At 34.5% G+C, this 23,250-nt stretch overlaps 1 protein-coding gene across 1 annotated transcript; it reads right to left on the bottom strand.

Annotated features, from left to right (window-relative positions):
• Positions 1-6,039: 6,039 nt before the first annotated feature.
• On the bottom strand, positions 6,040-8,050 carry LOC127808842 (cytochrome P450 81Q32-like). Its single transcript, XM_052347500.1, has 2 exons — positions 7,038-8,050; positions 6,040-6,836 (listed from the first exon to the last, which is right to left on the bottom strand). Exons 1-2 carry the CDS (start codon positions 7,983-7,985, stop codon positions 6,222-6,224), a joined length of 1,563 nt encoding a protein of 520 aa, XP_052203460.1. The 5' UTR covers positions 7,986-8,050; the 3' UTR covers positions 6,040-6,221.
• Between the last annotated feature and the right edge of the window lie 15,200 nt (positions 8,051-23,250).

Here is a 23,250-nt window from a genome sequence, read left to right as displayed (position 1 = left end):
CTACATAAAATATATAACATATTAATATCACAAAAATAGCAATTTCGTAAAAGATAAACTGGTGATATACATTGTCAACTACCTCTTTTCATATATAATTTACTTATTACTAGGAAATAAATTAAATATTAAAGAAAAAACATAATGCCTTGTTTGGATGTTCGTTGTAGACAGGGAGGGAGGGGTGCAGGGCAGGTGGGGAGGGGCTAAGTTTTGCTAGTTCTCGTCCTCAATTTGGTATCCCATAATACCTTGCCTCATACATTGATATTGATCCTATGTCGTCCCGCCTCCTATATTTGCCTAAATTTTGAACAGAGATGTTATTTGAATATACATAGGATTGACATTTAACGTGATATTTTTATATTAATATATTATACACTTATATTGCCTAAATTTTAATTCTTAAGTCTCGAACTTGATAAAAAAAAAAAACAAAGATTTTTTACCCGATAAATTGAGCATAGGTGTTTCGTTTTTTGGTATTCATATGCGTGGTGGGATCAAGAAAATATTGGTTGTTTTTAAAATTCTAGATTTTTATTAAATAATTGAATCTTTCATTAGTAAATAGAAAACCATTTTTTTTTTTTGCATTTTTAACTTTATATTATGAATTAGAAATTATTATTATTATTATTATTATTTTGGATATAAATGTTGACTTTTCAAAATATACAATATTAAAATATTTTTAATTATAAAATTAAAAAAAACTTAGACTGTCTTCTCTTTACTTTTTAATTTTTAGTTTTCTATTTGAATAGTCTGTTTTTAAAAAATTAAAAAAGCGTTCTTTTTGTCATTTTAAATTTTTTTTCTCAAAATAGAAATTTAGAAAACACATTCTCTTTAAAATTTTAAAAATAATTTTTTAATAATATTTTATTTAATAAATTTAATTATTCAATAAATTAGAAATATTTAATGTTAATATATTATTAAAAATATATATATATTTTAAAGTTAATGAATTTTATAATATTTTTTTCCATTATAATTATAAAATATAAATAAATAAATAAATGTGTTTTGAGTTTAGAATTTATTTTTGATAAAAACACTTAAAATAACTTTTTGTTATTTTGAGTTTTCTTTATAATTTTTTTTATTTTCAAAAATATATTTTTAAAAATAATAATGAGAACGCGTTTTCATTATTTTAGAAAATTAAAAATTAAAAATAACTTAAAAATAGTAAAGAGAACATAACTTTAATTTTTCCAAACAATTTTCTAATGGGATGGTAATTGGGCAATTTCTCTATCATAGCGTCTTGAATTTCAAAATAATTAAGGTCCAATAATATTGTTTGGAAACTTGATCTCGCTTTATGTGACAACCGCATTATGGATCCTAAAATTGTTTTGCCATTTGAACAAGTTCCGTAATCCGGCTATCTATCAAGCTTTATGATGGAACCACTGACGCTACCGACCATGTGGAATATTTTTCCTATCCCATGCTTGTCCAGGCGACCACTAAGGAGAAAAAGCCCAAATAAATTACAGAACTATAGATGGAGGGTAAGAGTCCAAGACAAATTGGACTCCGCTAATACTTGGAAGGAGCTCGATGCGCTTTACTCTCTTAAACAATAGTAGAACAGAGGTGCTGATGGCCATTATTGAGGATAAAGACTTATCTTAGGAGTCCCTATCCCATGAAGACATCGGCTTATAAAAGGAATCGAAATGAATATTGTAGTCATGATCACGGGCATTATATAAAAGAGTGCCAGCAACTTTATAAAGGGATCCAGACGCTAATCAATCAGGGGTTTCTTAGCAACTTTGTGGCTAAGGAAGGAAGGCGAACGTCCTTAAAGGACCGAGCTAAACACAAGAAAAAGAAGCCCTTGCGAGCCACGAGCCTATTCCCAAGATAGATTTAGATCACCATTTCTGCACATCGATATTTTGGTGCTAGAAGAAGGGCCGTCCTGATTAACGTCAATGGCCAAGGGGAGACGGACAAGGAGTTCAGAAGTGGTGACCAATCGACTCGAAGATCATGCTAATCGGCCACCGAAAATTCCGTCTATAGGGGGTGCGATCGTGACCGCTACAGCTGTTTTCGTTCCCCCATTAACTGGAATAATCTTAGGGATCCCCTCATGGGTTCCTTGTCAGTTGGTGAACCCTGTTCTAGGGACAAAGTCAGTTCAAGCCTAGTAGCAACCTTAAGAGACATTGGAGAATACAATCAAGCAGCTCGCATATACGGTTAGGAAGTTGGCCCAAATGCAAGTCCAGGTCGCAAAAAATCGGGTGAAGATCGCACCACCAGGAGTCATCTCACAATCTCGAGATGAAAGACTCTCTCTAGATGAGAGGGAAGGTAGATGAATATCACGGCGGGCTGGATCTGCGCATTCCTCGAACTCACGGTCTAGGGGATCGGAGGAACAACGATCTCTGGGAAAGAGACTAGAGGCTCACCCTGCGAACCTTAAAACGAGAGAAAACAGTTATGAAGATCGTTGTGACAAGGTTCATGAAGGGAGCCGACAACGTGGGAATCCACGCCCAAGAAAGAATTCGGCTACGATTAGCCCATGACGCGCCACTCATTGTAACTCACCAGGGAATAGGAGACGGCATCAGCCTAGAGCTCACTATTCACCAGATCGAGGTAGCAAATGGGAAAGGCGGTCTCCTCCTGGGCGATCTTTGGACCAAAATCCAACTGTGGAGGAGCTATTGCAAAGGGTTCGACAATTGGAAGCGCAATATGGAGCTCATGATCGGAAGGGAGAACGCGATGAAAAGACCCTCTTCTCAAGAGAAGTGGAACAGGAGCCTCTACCACGCAGATTTAAGGTTCCAAATATCCCTCAGTACAACGGTGACGGTGACCCCTATGACTATCTGGATGCCTTTAACGTCCAAATAGACCTGCAAACTTCAAGTTTGCTAGCTAAATGCCAGGCATTCCCCGCGACCTCGGGGATATACCTTAGACATGGTTAAGAAGCCTTCGTCCCTATTGTATTTATAGTTGGAAAGAATACCAGAGAAGGTTCATCAACCAATACAGGTCGCTACGGAAGCAGATTGCTCCAACATGCACTACAAAAAAATAGGTTTTTTGCGACGATTTTCAAAATAGTCGCAAAACATGGTATTTTGTGGCAGTTTTTCAACCGCTGCCAAATATGTTTTTTATGGTGGTTTATCCAATATTTTGCGGCGGTTTCGAAAAATTGTCGCAAAATTAATTAATTAAAATTATAAAATTAAATTTAGCGAAAAACTGCCGCTAAACTCAATAATAAAAAATTTAAAAATTAAATTTAGCGGCGGTTTTCTCAAAATCGCCGCAAAATTCATTAATAAAAAAATTCAAAAAAATTAAATTTAGCAGCAATTTTTAAAAATCGTCGCGAAATTTAATGATAAAAACAGTGAACTAAAACGCGGCTTAGGCGGTCGCAAAATTCATCATGCAAAGTGCTTGATGAATTGAATGTATGTTATCTAGCTCATGTATTTAAGTTCTACTACTTCAAATTCTGAACGTTTTGAGGAATATTGATGTATAACCTTATTTATGGTTAATAAGGATGTAAAAATTGATTTATAATTAATGTTAAGATGTTAGGTTCGATTCTAGTTTTTGCATTTGATGTTTATGATGTTTCTCTTCCGAGATAGATGTATAAAAATTTTGGGATGGATATGAGGAATGATATGGTTTAGCAATAGTTTTTAAGAAAAAGAATTTATTATTTTAGAATTGTCCTAAATTATAACATGCCTGAGAAAGTGGGGTGTTACATTTTTGGTGGAACCTCTTTGAGACCATAGTTTAGAAGACTTAAGACTTTAGACTTTAGACCCTACACGACCTATCAAGAACCTACTCCTCTAAAGACCTATACTAGACATACGGGACATTCCACATATGTACATACACATACACATACACATCCACATACATCTACGTTACATCTTTAGACATCATAGTCTAACTTAGGCATTAGAGGGCTCGCGTAGGAAAGATCCCACGTGCCTTCTAATTGTCTCTGTGTTAAAAGATTTCCTCGAAGACCCTCGAGACTGTTCCTTAAAGATCCTTATGACTATTCCCCGAAGACCCTTGAGACTGTTCCCTAAAGACCGTTGAGACTATTTACTAAAGACCCCCAATGGGAAATATCCCCCAAAGACCCTCCGGAAGCCCCTAAGCCTCATTCTTCCTAGGTCACGGTTTAAGCCCTAGTCTCCGTTTAGGCCCCAACAATTTTCTCTGTTCCCCCAAGGGGTTTCTGCTTTGACTGTTCTCAAGACAAATAAATTTAATTGTTATAATTTTGCAACAACAATTTCAATTTGAAAATGGACAATAATAACATATCTGACCTCATATCTCTTGTAGCCATAGAAACTTTGACCTGGGTTTGTCTCTGTGAATGATACCTTTAACAATATCGTTTGCCCTTAGTGGCAATTAATGAGGCGGAACTCTATCAAAGTATCATCAATCCCTTACATTTCGAGATCTTTTCTAAGATGTAGGGTGAGAAGGAGTTAAAGTGAACGTTTTTATATTGAAAATAAATGCGAGAGAGAGACAAAGAAAAAGCAATGAGAGAGAATGTTATGAAACATGTCTCATATCAGTGAGAAAGCATAAAATAAGATTAGAATAGAGAAGTTTATCGTTGGCTCGTTTTAATTTAAAAATAATCTACATATACAAGTTTTTAGTCATGTCATTCTCTCTGCAAGCGCGTGTTACTTACATGTTGGTTGTCACATTGGCCAAGTGTCTAAATGAAGTGATTTTGCATGGTTTAGGGGCACATTTAAAACAATGATAAGTTAGGGTTCCACAAGAAAAGAAAATGTAAAAATTCAATGACCAAAATGCGAGTTTGGCCTATTAAAAATATAATGAAAGTTAAGTCATTAAAAATGGTTTGCTTTGACTAATAGTTTAAATGGTAATTATTTAGAGGGTGTTTGGGCAACGGTTTGACATCTTATAAGCTGTCAACGAAGTTTAAATGTTGTATATCTTATTTAATTACATGTTTATTAAAAATTAAAGAGTTTATATGCTACTAAGGTTAAACGTTATTTTAACAACGTTTTAGAAAAGCTCTCCCCCCCCCCCCCACATTTTCTCAAAACACTGTTATCAGTTTATTTCATTGACCAAGTGTTTTATATTTTTACCCTCCAAAAACTCTAATATTTCTAACTTTCTATGATCTTAAACATTATAAGCTCTAGCTCATCGTCGTCGCTTCCATCTCCTATTTCGTCACCTCCATCGCTGCCTTCAGCTTCCATTGCGATGTTATTGTCTCCAACCTATCGTCATTATCGTCACCTCTATTGCCACCTCCTCCATCTTCGTCTGTCGCCATTCTCTTTAGATATATATATAATATAACATATATAATATATATATTTTAATATTTATTATATTAATATATTTTTTAATAATTATATATAATTTATCAGCATAAATTTTTTATTAGTTGAATATTAATTTATAATTTATTTTTATTAAAAATAAATTTTATAAATTTTATTTATATTATTTAACAAAATGTCCATTTTATTTTATTTTTTGTTAAGTTCTGATAAGTTATTAATTTTTTAAAAATAAACACATAACTATATAAATGATATCTTAAAATATATTTATTCAAACATCTTATCAATTTAAATGTTAACTAACTAATTTTAAGATTTTACTTAATTTTTAAATAGAAAAGCTTAAAAGGCATTTTAAAAACGACAAGCCAAACACCCCCTTAAACAATGCACCTGTAGCGTACACGTCTTGAATGTCGGAAGAAATTAGGTATAACTTGTCGTCGAATGCAACCACTCACAACAACCCACTTGCCCAAAGGAAACATCACGATCAAGCTAAATTGACCAAGTCAAAACACATACGAAAACTTAAATCAATAAAAAAAAAAAAAAAAGTTTACCAACAAGACTCAAAATATTTTATTCGTACTCCGAAGACCTACCTGGCTAGTCTGATGCAACACATGTAGCTTGTCGCCCTGCCTTAAAGCTAACACATCGATATATATATATAAGAACCCACAAAAATCCCCGAGAATGGGTAGAGCTTCTATATTACATAGTTAAAATAGACTTTTAGTCGTGTCCATACACCAAATCAATTTATTATTTGGCTAAAAACATCATTATCCGTAAAAAAAAGTTTACCAGGACACTGAAAAGAAACTATGAGAGGAGGCTGGCCATTGCGGGACGAGGCCTGCACTTAGCCGTCAAGGGGCGGGCCTTGGGCATGGTGAGCCCAGGCCCTTCACTCATGTCCACCATTTCTTCACTTTCCCTTTCCCACTCGAAGCACTGAATCAAAGATCCTAGCCCCAAACCAACCATCTTCAGAGCCAACCCTTCTCCAGGGCACCCTCTTCTGCCCGACCCGAACGGCATGAACTTGAACCCGTCCCTCGACCCGTCCAGCCCCTCAAATCTCTCCGGCATGAACTTCCTGGGCTCCGCCCAGGTCTTCGGGTCATTCTGTATGGCCCACACGTTGACCAGTAGCATAGTGCCACGTGGCACGCGATAGCCTCCCACGACGCACTCCTCTGACGACTCGTGGGGCACCAACAGCGGACCAACCGGGAACAACCTCATTGTCTCGTTGATGATGCAGCGGAGGTACGGTAGATCTGAGAGGTCCGATTCGTTGATCAGACGGTCGTGCCCGACTCGTGCGTCGATCTCGGATTGCGCCTTGTGTAAGACGTGCGGATTGTTTAGGAGAAGTGACAGTGCCCACTCCATTGTCGCTGCTGATGTGTCTGTTCCCGCAGCTAGTAGGACCTAATTGCAAAATTTATGTTAATTATTTCCTTTCATTATATGGTTCTAGATAAATTGTAGTTTGTTCGGGTTAGGTTATCCTTTTCAAAGGCTCAAAGTCCATGAATTGCATTTATTAAGTCAAAGAGCAAAAACGCTGTGATGTTTTCGTTGAATTCCAAATCAATGAAAAAATGGATGATTAAGTTTGGGAATTCTTACAATCATCATGCCTCGGATCATCTCATCCGTGTAATAAATGGGTTCCGATTGTTGCAGTGATAGCAAGACCTCCACCATCGTCTTCTTCTTCTTCTTTCCGTCCGGCTCTGAGGCACTCTCGCCGGCGGCGGCCAGTCCTGTTCTATGCTCTTCTATCAATTCCTGCATAAACCCATCTCTGTTGGCCTTCAACGCCACCAGCCTCTTCTCCAAGCTTCTTACTCCAACCCACCTCAACGCCGGCAAGAAATCTGCCACATTCGACGCGCCGGTGATGCGGAAAGTCTCAGCCACGATCTCCCGGAACCGCCTTGCCTTCTCCACCTCCGCCACGTTTTCGCCGTAGTACCTCTTTCCGGCTATCATCCTCATCATCACGTTAAGCATCAGTTCAAAGAGCAGGGCCTTCATGTCTACAGCCTGATCCGGGGGATTACGGCGGAGCCGCTGGAGCAACAGCAGCACCTCGTCGGCCCGTATGCCGGCGAGCGTCTGGAGGCGGTGGGCTGAAAAGATTTCGAGGGCGGAGATGCGGCGGAGGTTCCGCCAGTTGTCGCCGTAGGGGGCCCACGAGATGGTGGTGCAGTTGTTGCCCAAGTGCTTTGCGGCCAGGAGTTGCGGGCGGTTGGCGAAGACGATGTCGTTCTTGGCTAAACATTCTTCGGCTGCCGAGGGGGAAGACACCGAGAGGACCCGCCGGGACCCGAATTGGAGCAGCAGAACAGGGCCGTGGCGAGCGGAGATGTTGGCCAGCGTCCGGTGGAGGGGCTTTTTAAGAAGGTGGAGGTGGCCGATGACGGGGAGGGTGGGGAAGGGGCTCGGCGGAAGGCGGCGGAGCTTGCGGAGGAAGTAATCGGTAAAGACCCAGAAAGCGAAGAATAAGGCACTGTAGCAGAGCAGTGTTTGTGCTATTCCTCCTCTAAGCGTACCGTCAGCTCCTGTGGCCATGATTTGAGGAAGGAAGGAAGGAGGAAAGCAAATTGGTGAATGTTGTCAATTATGCGGCGGGACATTTACTTATGCAGTCGTCCTTTTTAACTGCTATTCCTTTTTTATTTTTAGGTAGTTTTCTATTTTTGAATAATAATAGAAAATGACAGATGGTGGGGAATGGGAGGGCTGTCGTCATCGCATTCGACATCCAAAGAGGCAGGGGCGATTTGGGGTTTTAAGATTTAATCTTCATTTTCTTAATAATAATTTGAAAAATTCTATTTACAATCATAGAATTTGCTCTCTATTTACCAATTGATTTCATGATAAATGTAACGCTTGGTTAGCGCCCGAACCTGGGCGTTTAGGGGAACTGGCACCCCCTGAACCCAGCTGTTCGGGGGAAGCCCCGCCCCCAGAATAGTGAATTTCGGGGGGCTGAGGCTCCCCCGAACCACGCTGTTTGGGGGGTAACTTGCGATTTTATATTTTATATGTATTATACATATTTTATATTTTAGAATAGTTATATATATTATAGATATTTTATATTTTACAATAGTTATAGTTATAATAATTTATGTATGTAAAATATGTATGTATATAATAGTTTATGTAATATAATTATGTATAATTATATATAATTATAATTATAACTATATATTATAATATATAAAATATATATATCTCCCGAACCTTGAGGTTCAGGAGAAATCAATTCTCCCGAACATCAAGGTTCGGGAGAATTGATTTTCTATTATCTTATATTTTATAATAGTTATAGTTATAATAATTTATGTATATAAAATATGTATGTATATAATAATTTATGTAATATAATTATGTATAACTATATATATAATTATAATTATAACTATATATTATAATATATAAAATATATATATCTTCTGAATCTTGAGGTTCAAGAGAAATCAATTCTCCAGAATCTCAAGGTTTGGGAGAATTGATTTTCTCCGAATTTATAGATTCGGAATTCCTTTAATCTCTCAAATTTTGAGATTCGGGGTTGGGGATGTCCCGAATTTCAAAGTTCGGGAAAATTCAAATCGCCCGAATCCCAAGTTTCGGGGTATCCCCCAGGCCCCGGGGTTTAGGGAATAGTATTTTTTATTTTTAATTAATTTTATTTTTTTAATTCATCACTCATCTATGTAAATCATGTGATTTAATTTATTCATAATATATATAAATTATGTGATTTAATTAGCGATCGATGTTTATGATGTTATAAATTATGTTATTTTTAAATATAAATTATATAAATACATGCTATTTGATAGTATTAAGAAATTATTTTAATTTTTAAAAATATTAATATTTTTCTACTGTTTTATATTGATTTACTATAGTTGCTGTTATTTGAAAAAATGATTGTGGCGATGGTGGATGAGAAAGTGGGTGCATGCGCTTTAGAAATAATGATGGATAATTGATTTTCAATGATTTAAATGAGGACAAATATGAGTTTTTATTTGAGAATATTTTAAGAATATTAAAAATAGGTTACGAAGAGTAAAATATGTGATTGCAAATAGAATTTTTCAAATAATTTTTATAGAACCCAACTGCTCTTCTCGAGAGGGATAATCTTGTTTATTAAAAAATAAAAAAATATTATACTTTAAAGAATAAATAAAAATGGAGAGGGGTGAGTGCACGCATTTAGCTATGGTAATGCTGGCATCTATCTATCTATCTATCTAGAAGGATTAATCCTTGGTGTAAAAGTTAAAATGAATTTCCATTTAGTTTATTCACGTCCAGTCAAACTTCGTCGTCTCGAAATGTGGAAGTTTGACCCACATTGCGTTGCTTTGCTCAACTTACACGTTAAGCCAAGGACCAGTGAAACTTGTCGCTTCTAGAAAGTGTCTTTTGCTTCTGGAATTCCTTTTACGTATGAAAGATTATTAGAAAACAAGAGTATCATGTTTATCTGTGGAAACTTTTTTGGAAAATAAAAAATTTATGCTGCGTTTCTTTTATTGTTTCAAGTTTTTTTTTTTAATTTTTAATTTTTTAAAATCAACCTCTAAATAGAAAGACGCAGACAAAGACATAACTTCTTCCGCTTGTCTAGTGGAGTAAGCTTCCTCTGTCCTCTCTCTTCCAGTCGATCTTTCACTTGTGTTTCCCTCTTAGGTCGAAAGCAAGCTAGTGCTCTCCTCACCATTGAGGACTCTGAACTGGTCCCCGCAAAGCCAATCTGGTCCATGCAAAGCCAATTACTGGGCTTGTTCCCTATTTTTATTGATACCATTTTTTTAATCAATCCCCCACTTCTCTAGCTATCCTTTTGCTTTCTCTTGTGCTGGCTAGTCTTCTGAATCTAAAACATGAAAAACACAATCTATTTTTCAATCAAAATAATTTCTAAATCCAAAATATGGAAAACACAATATATTTTTCATATTTTGCCTCTAAAAAAAAAGAAAGGAAGAAAAAAAAATATTCTTAAATTTTAAAAATAAAATTATATATTTATTTAAAATTTAAAAAATATAATATATTTATATTATAATTAAAAATATTAGATAACATATAATATATTATTAAGTTAATTACACATATTATATATAATAATATTTAATATAAATTATCATCAATGTCAGTAATTTATTAATTAAATTTATTATTTTATTTTAATAATAAAATTTTATTAAAAAAAGTTAATTTTATTATTTAGTAATTATATTTATTAAATAAAATATTATAAAATATGTTTTCTTAAAATTCTAAAGTAAATGTCTTTTTTAATGATATAATCTTATCATTTATAATTACATTATGTAATATTAGTTCATGTCTTTAATTTTTATTTTAATGCTTCTTATTTATAATCATATTATGATCGCACTTGATATTTTTTCAAGTTAATTTATTTATTTATTTAAAATTAAATAGTTTTAATTTTTTGGATAACTAAATTTATTTAATAAAATGTCATTAAAAATTTATTTTTAAAATTTCAAAGAGAACGCGTTTTCTAGTTTTCTATTTTAATAAATAATTTTTTAGAATGACAAAAAAAACGTATTTTTAATTTTATAAAAATAGACTACCAAAATAAAAGACAAAAAATGAATTGAAAACTCAAAATTAAAAATTAAAAAGCAAATAGAACGCTAATTTCCTAGTTTCTAAAATTTTACACCCATGGATTGAAAATAATTTATGATATTTATATTTTAAAATTGGAATTTTTCATATATTTTTTAAAAGAAAAGAATCATATAAACAAAAACTATAAATAAAGAATTAAATAATATTACTATTATTGTCATAATGCTACAATAGAACTTTAATGTCAAAAAATCATCTCGAAACTATCTATATTCTATAAAAAAGAAAATAGTGAGAGAGCGTAGGATATTTTTCGGACAAACCTTCCGATACATAAGTTAGACTCGCCTAAAATTAAAAGAACTTGCAGAAAGTTTATAGAGGTGATGGCAGACAGATGATAGACTCTCCAATTATCGTGGGATTATTTATTCCAAATTTTAAGGAGAAGATTTCGAAGGTAACAATTTGTATTAATATCAGGGGAATGCCCCGAATGACACTATTCGAGAGAGTCTCTCGGGTCCTACTTTGGGGGTCTGTTGAGGGGTCTCCTATGAACCCTTTAATAGATAATGTCTCTTGGGTGCTTTTGCTCTGCATACTTGTTTTTTCTTTTGAGTTCAGGTTTGTGGGACTTTTGAAAATAGGCCTTTGGTCACATACACATTAATTGCTCACTACTCTTTCTTTTAGGTTTCTTGGACAAAAGAGTACTTTTTGTGGAATCATTCTATTTGGGGACTCTTTCTTGAAAAATCCTTTTGGTTTCTTAACTTACGACGATGAATTTTTAGTTTTTACCATGGTCCTTATGACATTAATTGCTCCCCACTCTTTCTTTCAGGTTTCTTGGACGAAAGAGTACTTTTTGTGGAATCATTCTATTTGGGGACTCTTTCCTGAAAGACCCTTTTGGTTTCTTAACTTTCGATGATGATTTTTTAGTTTTTACCATGGTTCTTACGACATTGAATTTTTTTCCTTATATTCAATGGTTAAGGTTTTTCGTGGGCTTCCATCCAAAGTGTCGTGTGTCCCATCGCTTCATCTATTGATCCAACAACTGAGGTCTTTTGAGGTGTCCCTAAAAAAACCCGAGGGGGGAGGGGGGCAGGGGTCACTGTCATTTTCCTTACCTTTTCACTGAAACAATTTACGGATTTACTAAGTCTCCCGAAAGACTCTCTCATGGCTTTCTCAAATCGTGAAAGACTCTTTTTCTTTTCTTAGATCCTAGAAAACTACTTTTCCTTTCTCAAACTTAGTCAAGAGCTTCCTTTACAAAGGATATTCTATCGGTGACTCTCTCAATAATCTCTCAAGAGCTCTCTTGGTTTATTCAGTTGTACTTTTTTTTTTTACGATTTTTCAACTTCTTTTGGGTGAGTATTTATTTTATATAATGAGGGTAAAACAGACTCATAGACATGTCTCTCAATAGGAAACACAAGCAATTTTAGGCATCTCATCTCAGTTTTTGGGGGATAATCTTGGGAGAATTTTCTTTTTATTTCCTCTTTCGAAGATTATGAAGTAGGGGCTTCCTAAGGAGAGGAACACCTGCATTGCCTGCGTTAATGCATATTGCATAGGAGTTCATAAGGCTTTCTTGGTCACTTGTCTTTGATTTCCTCTCCCTAATTTTGGGATGAATTTTTTGAGGAAGAGCCACTTAATCCCAGCTCAATTTTATCCTAATAAATGGGCTGAGCTAGTAGCTTTCATTATCCTCTGCCATTAGCATGGAGTGGAGTCCACCATAGAGTTATTTAGTTATTTTTACTGGGTGCAATAGATCGACGGTCGTGTGAGTTTTTTTTAACACTCTAGTAGTTGTTGGGGGTTAGCAACCTTTTTCTAATCTTTTCAATAAGGCGGAAGATTTCAAAAGATAATGGTTGATGGTGATATTTTACTCTTGTGTTTGGTTTTGATGATGAAAAACAAAATCAATTTATTCCCTAAGTCATTTGTCAAGAATATGAAAAACCAAATGATCTATAATTTTCTATAGATGGAGATTTGCACAAACAAGCTTTAAGATCTAAAAGAATCTCCTAAATGATTTCACCAAATTGGTTTATCAAATTGGATAGTGGATGTTTTACCTTTGATATAATTCTTCTAAGTATGGAAGATTAGAGCATTATAAGGAGACATAAAAGAAAATATTTTCATTTTGAAAAACCATCTTCCGATATTTTGATAGCTAGTATTCATTATTGTTAAAATGATTTTTAACGAATTTTTCAATAAATAGAAGGTATGTATTTTGAGAGTGGTATATTTGTTAAATCCCAAGTTTGTACTAAAACCAAAATTCTATTTTCTTATGATTATAGTTTTTGATTTTTTAGATATTTTTATTGAATCCAAATGGGGGGTACTTTCTTATTTACATTTATGTATTAAAGTAAATAGAAGGTAAAATATAAATTAAAGAAAATGAGGACATTTTTTTTAAATATGTTTTGTATCATCATGCCTTCACTCTGTCGACTACATGCTTTCACTTTGTCAACTAATATATTGACTTGGTCGACTAAGTTATAGGATCTTTGGACCAACAATGTGCTTGTTTATGTCTTGGTCGACTAAGCTTTAAGATTGATCTACTAATAGTGTATATATTATGTCTTAGTTGACTAACTCTTTAAGTTTGTCGACGGAAGGATAACCTTGGTCGACTAAGTGCCATTCCTATTTTTGTCTTGGTCGACTAAGTGCCCTATTGTTTTTAACTTGGTCGACCAACCTATTTTATTTGTCGACCAAGCTTGTTATTTTGCTTGATTCTGTCGACTAATCATTTTTATCTGTCGACTAACTCTTTTCACAAAAAGCTTCCAACGGCTAGTTTTTCAAATCCCAACGGTCTCAAACAGCTAGTTTCCTCTTCAATCTTTTTGAATCCCTATATATACAACTCAAGGATGATCAAGGAAAGGCTAATGGACGGAAACGATTTGATCTAAAGATTATGGATCTTTTTATTTGAGCTTACAGTGTTTATGCTTTCATTGTTATATTTTTCTCTCCAAGGCTTCGTTCTATTATTGTTAATATATTGTTAAGCCTTGTTTTCATTGTGAGAGAACTTGTAATTAAGAGTGTTAACTCTTAGCTTCTCTCTTTCATTTGTATCGTTTTTAATTTTCTAGCTTGTTATGCTAAAGGACTTGCTCTTTGAAGCAAGGGGTTGTAATTCCTAGCTAGGTGTTAGAGGGCTTGCTTGTATAAGCAAAAGGTTTGTAATTTCCAAGTCTTGTACTAGAGGGCTTACTTGGTTAAGCAGGAGATTTTAGTGGATTGTTTGCAAAATCCTTAGTGAGGAGCTAAGGTAGTGGATTAGGCTTGGGTTAAGCTAAATCACTATAAATTCGTGTGTTTTCTTGTGCTTGTGTTCTTTGATCTATTTATCTTTCCAAACATTTCATTATTCCTCACTTGGTTTACATATTTATCTTTGTTCATTTGTCATTTTATATGCTTTACATTTTAAATCACTAAAACCTCAATTTGTATCAAAATTTTTTTCAAGTTTAATCAAGCCTTTAAATTACCCAATTCACCCCCCTCTTGGTGTGTGCCATAACACTTGTATTCTAACAGATGGTAAAGCCCTTAGTGAGCTAGGATACCCTCCTTTAGCTATGTTGGGATGAGGAATGAGAAGCCCATGCCGCCATCTCCCCCGGTAACCATTAGGGATGTTTATGCTTAATGCTACGAGGCCATAACGAAGTTGACCCCTTGAGTATCTCTTACTTTTCATGAGGTTTTGAATATAGGGAATATTATTGCAGCTAGATGGGGTCTACCTATAAGAGAGGCACAAGTCCCAGCAGACCTTCTGATGCCTCCCACAAGGGAGGAAGGCTCCTTAGATATTCTTTGGTTGAGGAAGACAACTCTCCCTTAGACTTCGATGAAGGCCTTTCCCTCCATTCTTCTTTTGCCGTTGATTCCTCATCCAGTGATGGCTAAAGGGAGAGGAGGGGCAAGAGAAAAGAGAAGGTTCACTTGGACTCGAGGGTATTTTTCCTTATTCTTCTTTCTCTGTCCTCATTTTCTCTTGTCTCTTTATCAAGGGGTATTTTTCCTTGTTCTTCTTTCTTTGTCCTCATTTTCTCTTGTCTCTTTGTAGACTTCAAGTTACTAATGTTTTCTTTTGTCTTCACATAAATGCTTCATTTTGGTAATATCATCGTATAATGATTAAGGAGGATAAGGTCCAAATGTGTGGGGTGATCGATGGTGTGATAGCACGTAAATGACCATGCCTTTCACAAGACTCTGTGGGTCTTTCTTCTTGGCCCTAGGTGACCCGATAGTCACCTTTTATTCCTTCTCAGCCTCTAATGACTTCTTCTCAGTTCCTGATGGCTTTTTTTATGGCTTATCATCCTCCTTCTCTATAATGACCAAAAATTTTGACCAAATTAATTTTTTTATTCCTACACAATAAACTAATCCCAATCTCTTTTTACAACAATGAAAGCACAAATAACCATTAATACACACCTCAAGGGCTACTCAACATAATAAAACATATTGTTAATACCCCCACTCATGTCTCACTCCCTAAAGATCTTTTAGGTCAGGAGAGCCCCATACACATAGCTGGACAAGGATCTGACACCATTGAACTCGACCTTGGACAACGCCTTCCTCAACCTGGAATGATGTTAAAACAAGGTGAGGCACAAGATTCAACAAGTATATTTGAAATAAATGGACACCATAGAAAATTGAAACAATAAGGAATCACCCATGACTAGCCTCCACAAGGCTTCTAATGTATGTTCTGATGTCATGTTTCAAGGTATTGCATATATTCGATATGCTTTATGTTAAATGCCCATGTCAAGTTTCAAATTTGTATGACACATATTCATGATTATGCAAATGGCCATTTGGGCTCAATTTATATAGTACAACATGTACCGCTATACACGTTTATATTCATATTACTTTTCACGCTATATACCCCATGTTATGGTTTATTTCATATGTAACACATGCTTATACTCATGGAATACAAATGGCCTTTAGGTTCACACATGTCAAAATGCTCAACAATATCATATGCAATACCAAGGCTCATAATATTTATCAACCATACATCGCCCTTTTTGGCATGACAGCACACGCCTACCCTGCTCGGACATCACCAATACAACGATAGTAGTGCCCTCGCTCAGAGGCCAAGAGGACGAATACCATCATGTAGAAACTAATTCACTTGATACACATATATACAAGATCATGCATGAACACAAGCTTCCCCATATTTTATGTAATCGCCTATATGTTCTTTTATAAGTGACCAGTAGTACCAGCTTCCCAAGATTGTCTATAGTTTATCATAACATTTGATAGCTGGCGCCTATACATCCAACCATTGATTGTCACGACTCAACGATCGACAGCCAATAGCTTTGTACCCTATACCCTTAGACATAAGTAGTTAATACTATACATCACTATACTCATATTTGTATGTTCTCGACACACTTATGGCATTAGGCTTCAACCCAATATTCACAGATTGACATGTTGATATTTCATGTGATCTCGGGGTCAAGTTATGAACCCTTATATGGGGTAAGTATTTGTACCACTTCACTTCAAAATTATGGATAACGCTCGTCATTACTCACATTATTGACTGGTCCAGACTATTTGATAATATTGAAGATTAGACAGAGGCAGATTAGTTGACTGCCATCGCTATAAAAGACAATCATGCGGACACACCAGCAACACCACAGCCATGCCAAGTCTCTCCGACTCTCTAAGAATTTAGTCCCACATCGGTTCAACATCATTCCCAAGGAAATAGGGCGATACAAAGTCCCGTGACGGATATAAATAAATATATCAAAAAGTCTTCTATTTAACTTAAAACCACCACCACCGAACTCACCAATAACTCACGAGTTAATAAATGGGTACCGTGTGTACTCACAAACTTAATACTTGGAACCGAATTAGGGTAAGAGAGGGAATAAAATACATAAAATGACGGGAACTTGCATAAGGGTTAAAGAGCATGCGAAGAGGGTTTAGAGCTTACAAATACAGTTAAAGACTCAAATCCAAAATAAAGTAAAGAGGATAGAGAACTTGCATAAAAGAAATAAAGGAGTAGAAACTTGCCTTTTAATTGGAAAAGAGGAAGAAGAACTTGCAAAAATAGGAAGAGAACTTGCCTTTATATATGGAAGAGCCACCAAATAGAAAAACTTGCTCAAATGCTAGAAAATTCTACCCTAACTTGTAGCTCCAATCCAATAAGAAGAAAAAGAAAGGAATCGAAGAAGGAAGTGCAGGAGGAAATGAAAGGAAGAAGAGTATTTATAGCCATGGACTTGAAATTCCATCTAAAACTAAAATGGAACAAGATTTGAAATCCAAAGCTAAGCTAAATTGGAATAGGATTTGAAATCCAAAACTATGTTGGAATAGGATTTGAAATCCAAAGCCATGCTAAATTGAATAGAATTTGAAATCCAAAGCTAAATTGGAATATGATTTGAAATCCAAAGCCAAGTTAAATTGGAATAGGATTTGAAATCCACAACCTTTAAATTCCACATTTGCCCTTTACATTTTTCTTATTCCTAATACCTTCATTAAACCTATTTTGTGACATTTAACCATTTCACTCCTACTTAATTTAAAAACACAAAATACTTGCACACTCAACCACTCGGCTTTGCACTAAATAAATGTCCATTTTCCAACTTACATTTAAACCCAATAAATTCCACTAAGTCCTAATTATTCCCTTCATTCACAAAGATAATAATTTTTTCATTAATTCCTTAAGACCACAGATCACCTTAAATACATATATTATTTACTATATTAATTTTCAAAAAATTTGGGTCGTTACATTATCAGCCTCTGATAGCTTATATTCCATCTTGGGGGGCTATTACATATTGATAGTTCTTGTCGAACTCCTTCTCCCTTGTGGCATGAAAGTGAGGAAGCCACCTTTGTTCTGGACTTAGTTGAACATCACTATCATGGTGAAGCAAAGTAAAATCATCTTCTCTCCCATTTTTGCAAGGATCAAAGGAATTTTGTGGTAGAAAGCCACCTTTATAGTACTCTTTCTTTCCTTAAGGTCAGTCCCCTGAGTTCTAGTCTAGTTCAAATTCTAGACGGGTGGCAATTTCAGGGAGATCACTTGCAAGTTTATATTGGGGTGATCAATATAGATTCTATGGACAACCTAGGGATTGTTTCTCATCTAATTTACTCCACCATCCTTCCCTGGGATGCACATATAATCTTTAGCAACTTTCATTGAGTGTTGGACATGCCTAAGCAAGAGATCATCAAGGTAAGTGTTTAGCAATTATTTTGCTTCTTACCATTATTTTAGTTGAATATTTTATTTTTTCTTGACCTTCGCTTCTTCGGGTTTTTCTTAGGGCGTGAAAAGGATAGTGGTTGTAAGTGCCCAGAGATGGGCTTACCACCAACATATGTAAGAGAAACTAAAAGGTTAGAGAAGGGAGAGGAACAAGAAGGTTGGAGTATTAAATCCTATTAGTCGAGTAATATCATTGAATCTCTAAGACTGAAAGCTTGAAGTAAGTGTTAATTGAGTAAAACTTTTTACACTACTCGAGTCACCTGCAAAAGTAGAGAGCCTCAAAAAGTTAGTTGAGTAATAGGAAATTTTTTCTCGAGTAACTTGCAAAAATAGAGAGCCTTAAAAAGTTAGTCGAGTAATAGGCAATTTTTACTCGATTAACCTATAGGGAAATAGAAAGCCTTAGAAAATTAGTAAAGTAATACATATATATTACTTGAGGCCATTAATGCAAAATAAAAAATTGGCTCTAAATAAAAAAAATTCACTTGAGTAACATTGGCTCTAAATAAAAAAAAAAAAAATTGTTTTATGCATTACTCGAGTAATGCTCTTACAATACTTGAGTAAGCTAGACTGCAAAAATTAAATTTAAAAATTTCTATCCATTGGATCGTTGTTAATGCTATATGAAAGCACATTTAATGCTACATGAACAACAATAAATGCTACAGAACACCTTTATACATGATTTGACATGGACATATACATGCATTACTTGTGATTATTTGCTCTAACCTAATCTATATTGTAGAAATAGGGTTTGATTGTCTTAACAACTACAAAAAAAGTCTAAGTGTTGCTTGTATCCACTTTCAATTAAAAAAAAGAATCAAGTCCTATATATACATGTGGAGCTCGAAATAGACATAAGAGACTGAGTTAGAAAAAGACAGAGCAAAGAGACAAGAAAATCAAATATTGAGCTAAAGTGGACATCAGTTAGAACTATTTTCTGTAAGCAAAAGAACACCTAGAGATATTGTCTTCATCTTTTTCATTCTTTTCTCTGTGTTGTTCAAAAATATTTTCGCCTACACTATATTCTCATATATTCTTGAAAGATGAGCATGTATTGTGAGCTTAGTCTCTAAGCTACTTTTATTCTCATTTGTTTGCTATAAGGGTTAGTGCTTGAGCCTAAAAAAAGTCATATGTGGTTATAAGTAAGCCAAGTCAAGCTATCGTGTGATAGAGGATAGTGTTCGTCTCTCTAATCAAGCACTCGATTTTAAGTTTTCAAAACCTTGATGAGAAGTCAAAGTAGTGGACATAGATAGTTGGGGATGAACCATTCTAAAATCCCCGAGTACTCATTTATTTTCTCACTTACATTCTATTTTGTTATTTAATGTTTTATACTTAAAATTTTTGGGTGTTCTTAATTCACCCCCTCTTAAGATAACATTCTTTTCAAGTGGTATCAGAGTAGTTCTCTTTTTCTTAAAGATTTAGCAACCTAGAGGAAAGATCAAATGGCATAAATAACCAATGGAAGTATTCAAGAAATTCAATCATGCAAACAAACTGTCATTTTTCAATGGTAATAACTACGCTTATTGGAAAAATAGGATGAAGACCTTCATATTTTCAAGAGATGTAGAAGCATGGAGGATCATCATCACAAGATTCATCATGCCAACAGTCTAGAAAGACATCCCTAAACCTAAAGAGGATTGGAATGAAAAGGATATCAGGATGATAAAGCTAAATGCAATAGCCATGAACATGTTGTAATGTGCATTGAATGTAGAGGAGTATAATCAAATCTCAACATGCGAAATCTCCAAACAAATATGGGAAAAACTAGAGGTAACGCATGAAGATACATTTAAGGTAAAATGCTTTAGAATTAGAATTTTAAGGCATGGTTATAAACTGTTTATGATGTAATCTGGAGAGTTAATTAAAAATATGTATACTAGATTAAACATAATAGTCTCTACATTAAAAAATCTAGGTAAACCAATTTCAAATGAAGATATTGTGGAAAAAATACTATAATGTTTACCTAAGGAGTGGCATCACAAGGTTACAGCTATTCAAGAACCTCAATACCTTAAAAAATTGTTCTTAGATAAACTTATTGGCTCCCTTATATGACTCATGAATAACTATGTAGAGAAAAGAAGATATACCAACTCATAAGTCAAAAAGGATTACCTTAAAGGTTACAAAAGATGATAAAACTATGTTGGGAATAGCCAAGTATCACATACATATAACGCAATAGAAAAATAAAATAAATTTAAAATAATTATTCCCATTCACTAGATCTTCAATTGTTATATTTACTATGTAATTAAAGCAACTAACAACACAAATAATAAAGTTACCTCATTCGTTTTGTAGATCCCAAATCTCGTCAAATTGAGTTGCACAAATGTCTAGCCATTAATGGTGATCCACACAAAAACTAGCAGCAAATCTCTAAGCTTGAACTCTTTAATCTTGGAGGGGATCTCCAATCTCGAAGAATGCTAATTCTTCATTTGATATTGAAAGCCTTGGAAATTATTTTGGTATTCTCAATTTCACCTTTTTTTTTGTAAACCCTAGTGGAGGCATAATGGGGTATTTATAAGCTTTATGTCTAAGGTTAGGTTATAATCCTAACCTAATTAGGATTTGACCACCCTTTGACTTAAATACACCTTTTGATGTATTTAATTTACACCCTTAGCCTTATTTATTTAAATATGTGATATTTAAATAAATAAATAATTTATCAAATTGTTTCACTATTAAATATCTCATATTTAAATAAATTACGTCTCCACTTAAAATCCTATTTAATTTATTGCCAAATTTCCTTTTGCTTGGGACCCATTAGATCCTTACCAAGTTGGCAATAAGTATAAAATACAATCCTAATTAAAATTTGATTCGATAAATTAAATACTTTAATTTATCATTATTTCTCCAATTAATCAATTTATACTTATAGATCATGATTGACATCTAGCAATGTGTCATGATCGCCCAATTGATAAGAATGTTAATTGATTTGACTAGACCTTTCCATAAATGGTTATCGTATAATTCAATTATTTCATCATACTATCCCTATTAAGCATAGAGTATGGAATTAATATCAACCATATCTTTTCTTAATGATAGTTTTTCTTGATATTGAATTGATTAACTCTAAAGACAAGTGAAATTTTAAACTCCTTTTAAATTTCCTTTTCACCCTAGCCAAGGAATTCTGAGTTACCAATTCATTAAGGGCACTAGGATATACTCTCTTATAGCCAAGAGTGATGAATCCTATATTGACCGCTCACCTACCTCCAAATGCTTTATGCTATAGTGCCCTAATGCTACATTTAGATGACGTATAGTATGAGTATTGGGTCTAATGATATAATTTTACTTTTCATTTAAACGGTCATATCTTCATTCATAGCTCTCCATTTAAATATGAATGAGTCTCTAGATTTCTTGGTAGAGATCATATTCTTAAGAGTTAAGAATAATGTGAAGAAGATCTTTAGTTCAGGATTTCTTAAAAGAATTCTCAGTCCTTTAATTTATCAGAAGTGAAATGTTTATCGATTATGGATCGGTACATGGGCTATTACCATTATTTAGTATGAGATGCTAATGAGATTGGGTGGAGAGTCACATGCCATATTGCATGAGATACATATAGTAGACATGTGGGTGGGTGCTAGTTGAACATCCACTAAATGTGATGCCTCTGATAGATCACATGGCTTTGAGGACTAATGATTTACTGATAGTTATTGATTATATATCTGGTCCTTTGACCGAAAATGATAGAGTTATCTTATGTACTGGTGTTAGGGATTTTCTATTAAGCAGAACCATCTGGAGTGAGAGATGGGAATGCTCTATATGTGGTCTCTGTGTAGTGGTGGGGGGAGGCAGATTGTTAATGGGATCCACTGTCCTTTATTAGATGGGGTGAACATCCTATGTGATCTCAGTCAGTTGGTGATTGTAGGAATCCTTGGCCATGGTACATACGATTGGAAATGAGTTTTCGATGTTGAAAGGAGTTTTGATACATCATCTTGATCATCCCAGACTGGATCTAGCATATTTATCTAGTCTTGTGAGTTTAGTCGAACCTTGTCTCTCACTTGGTTGTGATTTTAGTTAGTGGAGGGACTGCAGTACACTGTAATTGAGAGCCCTAATAGGTATACAAGAAGCTCTGACTTCATTACCATTAGGATCATCCTGAGTCTTAGCTATAAGACACTTAGGATTTTTCAGGGTACTTTGGGGATATGGAGATATCTTCTTAATAGGTTGAAGTGTTCGATCGACATCAAGAGTTGAGGTTAATATAATTGTATAGCAATGGCACCAATACCCAAGAGGGTTAGTTATTTAAACTTTTGGTTTAAAAATTGAAATTTCCTTTATGATGAATGATGGAATTTTGATGCAAGTTAAAAATGATTAGAAGATTGCAGATCACAATTTATGAAATAAAGAGTAAGAGCAATAAAATGACGGAAATGATATACAGTGGTTCGATTTAAATCAAGCCTAATCCATTTCCTTAGCTCCTTACTAAGGATTTTCAAGCAAATCACTATAATCCTCCTATCAGAGAGAATAACAATTTTTTGTATTTGCGGTTCGACATAACCCCTATGTCCGCAATTAGAGAGAATAACCATATTTTGTTTTTGTGATTCGGCGTATCCCCTACATTCGCAATTTAGAAAAAAATATCCATATATTCATATAAATATATTTTCAACCCAAATCTATTCTATGTTTGCTCCTTTAGCAACCCAGATCTCTTCAAAATATGCTTCT

Source organism: Diospyros lotus, chromosome 8 (genome assembly GCF_014633365.1).
Source record: "Diospyros lotus cultivar Yz01 chromosome 8, ASM1463336v1, whole genome shotgun sequence".
Lineage (NCBI taxonomy): Eukaryota > Viridiplantae > Streptophyta > Magnoliopsida > Ericales > Ebenaceae > Diospyros > Diospyros lotus.
Note: the sequence above shows the minus strand (reverse complement) of the source record. Positions and strands in the feature narration are given on the sequence as shown.

What these genes read in the sequence shown, in the direction of transcription:
- LOC127808842 (XM_052347500.1), bottom strand. Translation starts at nt 7,985, where the DNA reads ATGGCCACAGGAGCTGACGGTACGCTTAGAGGAGGAATAGCACAAACA. An exon ending in TGATCCGAGGCATGATGATT is followed by an intron (nt 6,837 to 7,037) that starts GTAAGAATTCCC and finishes TTTTGCAATTAG; the next exon opens with GTCCTACTAGCTGCGGGAAC.